The sequence below is a fragment of the Primulina huaijiensis genome, chromosome 3, assembly GCF_012295235.1.
Source record: "Primulina huaijiensis isolate GDHJ02 chromosome 3, ASM1229523v2, whole genome shotgun sequence".
Taxonomy (NCBI): Eukaryota; Viridiplantae; Streptophyta; class Magnoliopsida; order Lamiales; family Gesneriaceae; genus Primulina; species Primulina huaijiensis.
Window position 1 is genome coordinate 6,115,602 of NC_133308.1, and position 5,443 is coordinate 6,121,044.

At 35.1% G+C, this 5,443-nt stretch overlaps 1 protein-coding gene across 1 annotated transcript; it reads left to right on the forward strand.

The window, feature by feature from the left end:
• Window positions 1–494: 494 nt before the first annotated feature.
• On the forward strand, window positions 495–2,086 carry LOC140973370 (probable aspartic proteinase GIP2). The gene has a single exon (XM_073436097.1). It carries the CDS (start codon window positions 598–600, stop codon window positions 1,882–1,884), a length of 1,287 nt encoding a protein of 428 aa, XP_073292198.1. The 5' UTR covers window positions 495–597; the 3' UTR covers window positions 1,885–2,086.
• Window positions 2,087–5,443: the final 3,357 nt, after the last annotated feature.

The following is a 5,443-nucleotide window of genomic DNA, read 5'->3' on the forward strand; positions in this document are numbered from 1 at the left end:
GTGTGGATCCAGCCATCTTCCATGCACCATTCATCTCAAGACACAGAACCATTCAACGCTCTTCGTATTCAACTCCCTGTGTAATAGTTTGACTAATTATTATAATTGTTACTTTTCTTCCTATTATAGAAATTTACGCGTGAGGATTGTCAACTTTCTAGTTCCATACATCTTTTCTTTATATTCAAATATGTGCCATAATTGGAAAATATATCTTGGCTTCCTAGCTCTGATGGGTAATATATAGCCCAAAATTGACTTTCATTTTCAAAGTAAATTCTCGTTTTATACTATTCAAACCCTCATTTTTGTTCTATTTTTTGTTTTGGATAGCGCTGATTTGAGCGTCGGAAGTCTTTGTCGGCCACTCAGCTCTTCTGACGTTTTGCTTGTAACTCATTGCCAATTACTTTTTACTTCCAAAATTATGTTGACAAATAGACAATGTTTAAATTAGACAAATAAATTTTAAACTTACATCCTTCTGGATAGTTTACATTTTACACGAAGCCGTCATCTTATCCCTAAAACCACGTGCTGAAGCAACATTTAAATACAAGTGTTTCCATTCAAATTATCTAACAAAGTTTCCCTAACATGGCTTCATTTGCTCCAATCTTTGCGATCCTTTTGTTCCTAGTATCCCTCTCTGATGCACAATCCTCGTTTCGACCCAAAGCTCTCCTTCTCCGGGTGGAAAAAGATGCTTCTACCCTTCAGTATATCACCAAGATCAACCAAAGGACACCTTTGGTGCCTGTGAGCCTGGTTGTTCATCTTGGAGGCCAATTTTTGTGGGTTGATTGCGACCAAAACTACGTGTCATCCTCATACCGACCTGTTCGTTGTCGCTCTGCCCAATGCTCACTCGCAAGATCTACTGGATGTGGGGATTGTGTCAACGGACCTAGACCTGGCTGCAACAATAACACGTGTGGTGCTATCCCAGATAACCCCTTCACCCGCACCGCAACCGGTGGGGAGCTAGCACAGGACGTCTTGTCCGTTGAATCTACTGATGGGTCAAACCCCGGCAGGGTCGCTACCGTTTCAAATTATATATTCACGTGTGCCCCCACGTTTCTACTCGAGGGCCTAGCACGGGGTGCAACAGGCCTGGCGGGGTTGGGAAGGGCCCGAGTTGGTATGCCATTGCAATTGGCAGCCGCTTTCAGCTTCCCCAGAAAATTCGCTGTTTGCCTGTCATCGGGCGGCATTATAATTTTTGGAGACGGCCCTTATAGCCTCCTCCCAGGATTGGAACCTTCATTAAGATACACCCCGCTGTTCATCAACCCTGTCAGCACCGCGTCGGCTTTCTCACAAGGTGACCCTTCTGATGAATACTTTATCCGCATAAACTCCATCAGAATCAACGACAAACCTCTTTCCATCAACACGACACTCCTAACAATCGACAGCAAAGGCAATGGCGGGACCAAAATCAGCACTGTGAATCCTTACACCACCCTGGAAACCTCCATTTACCGAGCATTCACTTCTCTCTTCACTCAAGAAGCCGCCGCCAGGAACATCAGCCGGGTGTCCGCTGTGGCGCCTTTCGACGTGTGTTTCAGCGACCAGAACGTCTTGAGCACGCGGGTGGGACCTTCAGTTCCATACATCGATCTCGTTTTGCAAGGACAGAATGCAGTTTGGACGATTACTGGTTCAAATTCAATGGTGTATGTTAATGACAATGTTTTGTGCCTCGGGTTTTTGGATGGAGGGTCGAATCCAAGAACCTCTATCGTGATCGGAGGGTACCAATTGGAGGACAACTTTTTCCAGTTCGATTTGGCCGCTTCAAGGTTAGGATTCAGCGGCACGCTATTTGGGAGCCAAACTACTTGTGCAAACTTCAACTTCACTTCCAATGCTTGATAAGTCGAAATTTCCCCAGAAGATGTATGTTCCGATATTATCACATGAATAAATGGCTGAATGAAAGGCTGGCTGGTGTTTGTTTTCGTGTCTTGTAATCGAGCAAGTTTTGCTTGTACATACATACTGGTCCGGGGCTCTTGCCTATGCTCTGCCTGCAGGTCCAGTCAAGTTGCCAATAAATAAGAAACTATATTTACTCATCTGACTGACTATACGCACATTAAGTTCATCGATTTTCATTATTCAAATTCAACGTTGAAACTTTGCTTATGTTTTTAGATCAATGAATCCAATGATATTTTCGTTCCGAATTTTTGTCTCTTCTTTTCGAATCTTATGAGTATCCATGATATGATGCAATTTGATATATAAAAAGACGAGTTCAATGACAAGTTTTTTACATTTTAAAATCGTTAACTTCGCCATCTACATAAAAAATTTTGTGAGACAATCTCACAAGTCAATTTTGTAAGACAAATATTCTATTTCTATCACTTACATGAAAGGAAAAAAAATTGTTTTTATATCAAAAATATTAGTCCTAATGTCCCGCAAAACCATAGGTAGCTTCGCTGGTAGTGTGTAATTCATAATTCATGTTGCTTGGTAGATTGTCACGGCTCCTAAGGGTTATAACATAACAATTAACCAAGTAAAAAGTCACAAATCTTACACTTTTGGTTTATGTTTCTTAATTATTATAACCGAGTATATATTTTCTTACCTCTCTTCAACAAATTATTAATATAGAATTTGTTTTAGGGTTAATAACACACAATAAACTTGTAAAATTTCAATATTGCCAAATATCTATCATGAAAAAATGATTCGCTAACTCTTTGTGTTTTTAAATCTTGATCACATACATCTCCATATTTACAATTTTTGAGCAAACACACATTTTCTGCACGTGTTTTCATGGGTATGTGTGCTCAAGATCTGAAAACATAACGAATTAATAGTCATGAGTAGTTTTCGGTAATTTCGGAATTTCACATTAGTAGTTTATGTAATTAACCCTTTATTTTATTAATGTTTTATATATGATCATTCAGATAAGGATTTTGTTTGATGCTCCAATTATGATGATTTTATTATTCGGATAACAAAATATTTTATAAGCTATTACTTGAGTAATTATATTACCTAATTGTTGTATTTCTTATATCATGTAAGGTTGTGTTTGGATTGATGAATTTCAAATATATTTTTATTTTTTGAGAAATAAGGTCATAAACTTTAAATTAGTCTTTACGTGTTTATATAATATTTCATGTTAATTATGATAAATTTCAAGCTCACCCATTTATGATGTCATTTGAAATACATTCTAATTCATATTAATAATAATAATGTGTAAATAAGTAGGATAAATATTTAAGATTTGATTAATTATTTTATTATAAACATAAAATTATAATTGAAATCCATCGATTTCATACCCTTCAAAGGCAACCTAAATTTCATAGTGCATTGCATTTATATTTTGATGTCTTTTAAAAACAAAAGGTTATAATTTAAATATGAAATTCCTTTACCTTTTTTTTTCCTTTTCCTTTTCCTTTTTTTTTCTTTTTTTTTTTTAAAATAAACTTTGGGGTCTCCAATTGAACAAACTAATAAGTTTTTATCTGAAATTCTGTTAGACTTAACTTAATTGTGCCAATGAGGATCAAAACCAGCAGGTCACTAGTTAAATTAGTAGGCAATATAAAAGTAGAAGTCTTCATCTCACTAAACCAGAAGCAGAACTAAGCTTAAACGGATTAGAAAACCAAAAGCAGGACTAAGCTTAAACGGATTAGAAAACCAGAAGCAGAATTCAGTCTAAACTGGAGTAACTTAACGTCTTTTATGCAAACAGAACTAATTTTGAATGTTACCGTTACTTTATCGAATACTAGTATTAATTGCACAATTAAATACTGTACGGATTTATTTATTACGTCTTACCAAGTTTAGTATGAAAACAAGACTGACTGTGTCAAAGCTTTCTACAGGACCCTTTTCAAGTATTAAAGCTGATTTTCTCGGAAGTCTAAGAAGCCGTTTTGCATATAGACGTTGGGTGCAAGACTTCTATAAATATACAAGAACGACGTCGATAATAAAAGAGACAACACCAATTACATTTTTTACGAACATCAATTTGAGCACTCAGAACGACTCATCTTATTCAAGGCTCAATATACAGAAAAGTAGCACACGCTTCATAGCATATATCTGATATGTTGATATCATCTTGTGCTGCTGTTTCTCACACTCCTCAAACTGTTCATATTACTCATCTTTTGTTAAGAAGAGTTTGTAATCTGAAAAGAGTCTTTTTCAGAACCTTGTTATAATTACTTGCATTGTGTTGTGAAGCTAAGAGTTTCAATAGGCAAAGGGTAAGTCCTGCTGAAGTGGGTGTGTACAAGTGTTGTACTGTAAAATCCAAAGTCTTTTAGTGATACCTTCTGGAAACAGAAGAAGGGGAGACGTAGAAGATTTTATCTTCGAACTTCCATAAACAATCATTGTCTACTGCCTACTATTTTTATCGTTTTCACCCTTCAAACCATCAGATCGTTTCCGCACTATTTTGTGATTTGTTGGTTATATATTTGTATAAGATCAGCTACAATCTCTAACAGGATTTTAGCACCCTTTGAAAAATAGAAAAACAAAGGATTGAGTTTATTCACCCCCTCTAGACTCAATATCGATCCCCAACAAATTCATATCCGATTCCTAACATTTGTATATAGGAAGACGTACAATAATGACTTTATGATAACCCCTGTTTGGCATGACTTTCATTTTCTTATTTACTAATCAATCTTAATTTCATATTGTTTTTTTTTCCTCCTTCAGTTTATAACTTCATATATCATATTTACAAGTTTGTGCTTTTGGTAATAATCCAAGAAATTTTTTTCATAAGTCATATTTAGATCCTTATTTAGATTTTCTGTTAAAGTATTGTCTTTCTTATATATAATGTATAATTCATGTAAAAATAAATCTTAATCATAATAGTTAGTAATCGCAAAATTTTTATAATCGGACTAGTGATCGAACCAATATACTTTAAAATAACGGTTCCATTGGTTGGACTAATTCAACCGCATGGTCGAACCGGAACACTGTTATATTATATAAAATAATAATAATAATATATATTTATCAAGATTTAAAAAATCAAATAAGCTCTAACACTACTAATTAATATTTTTAACAAAGTTCAAAATCTAAATAATAATATATTTAAAAAAATGTGAACCGGTCCAATCGATTTTTAACTTATTCACAAGTTTAATACTGGTGCGACCGGTTTTCGACCTGTTTTGATAGGTCAAACGATTTTGGGAGTTTTTTGAACGGATCTGTGAGCAATTATTGATCTAACACGTATAATCAGCCGATCCGGTCCGATTTTGAAAACACTAAATTGACCGTCTCAAATGGATAAGAAATACAAAATTTGCAGCCAATGATTAAGGTTTGAATAAGATTTATGATAGCAACACATCAGGTCATGGAAGATTTATTCACGATTTAAGACTAAGGGAGA

Coding starts and splice junctions, on each gene's coding strand:
- LOC140973370 (XM_073436097.1), top strand. CDS start 598: ATGGCTTCATTTGCTCCAATCTTTGCGATCCTTTTGTTCCTAGTATCC.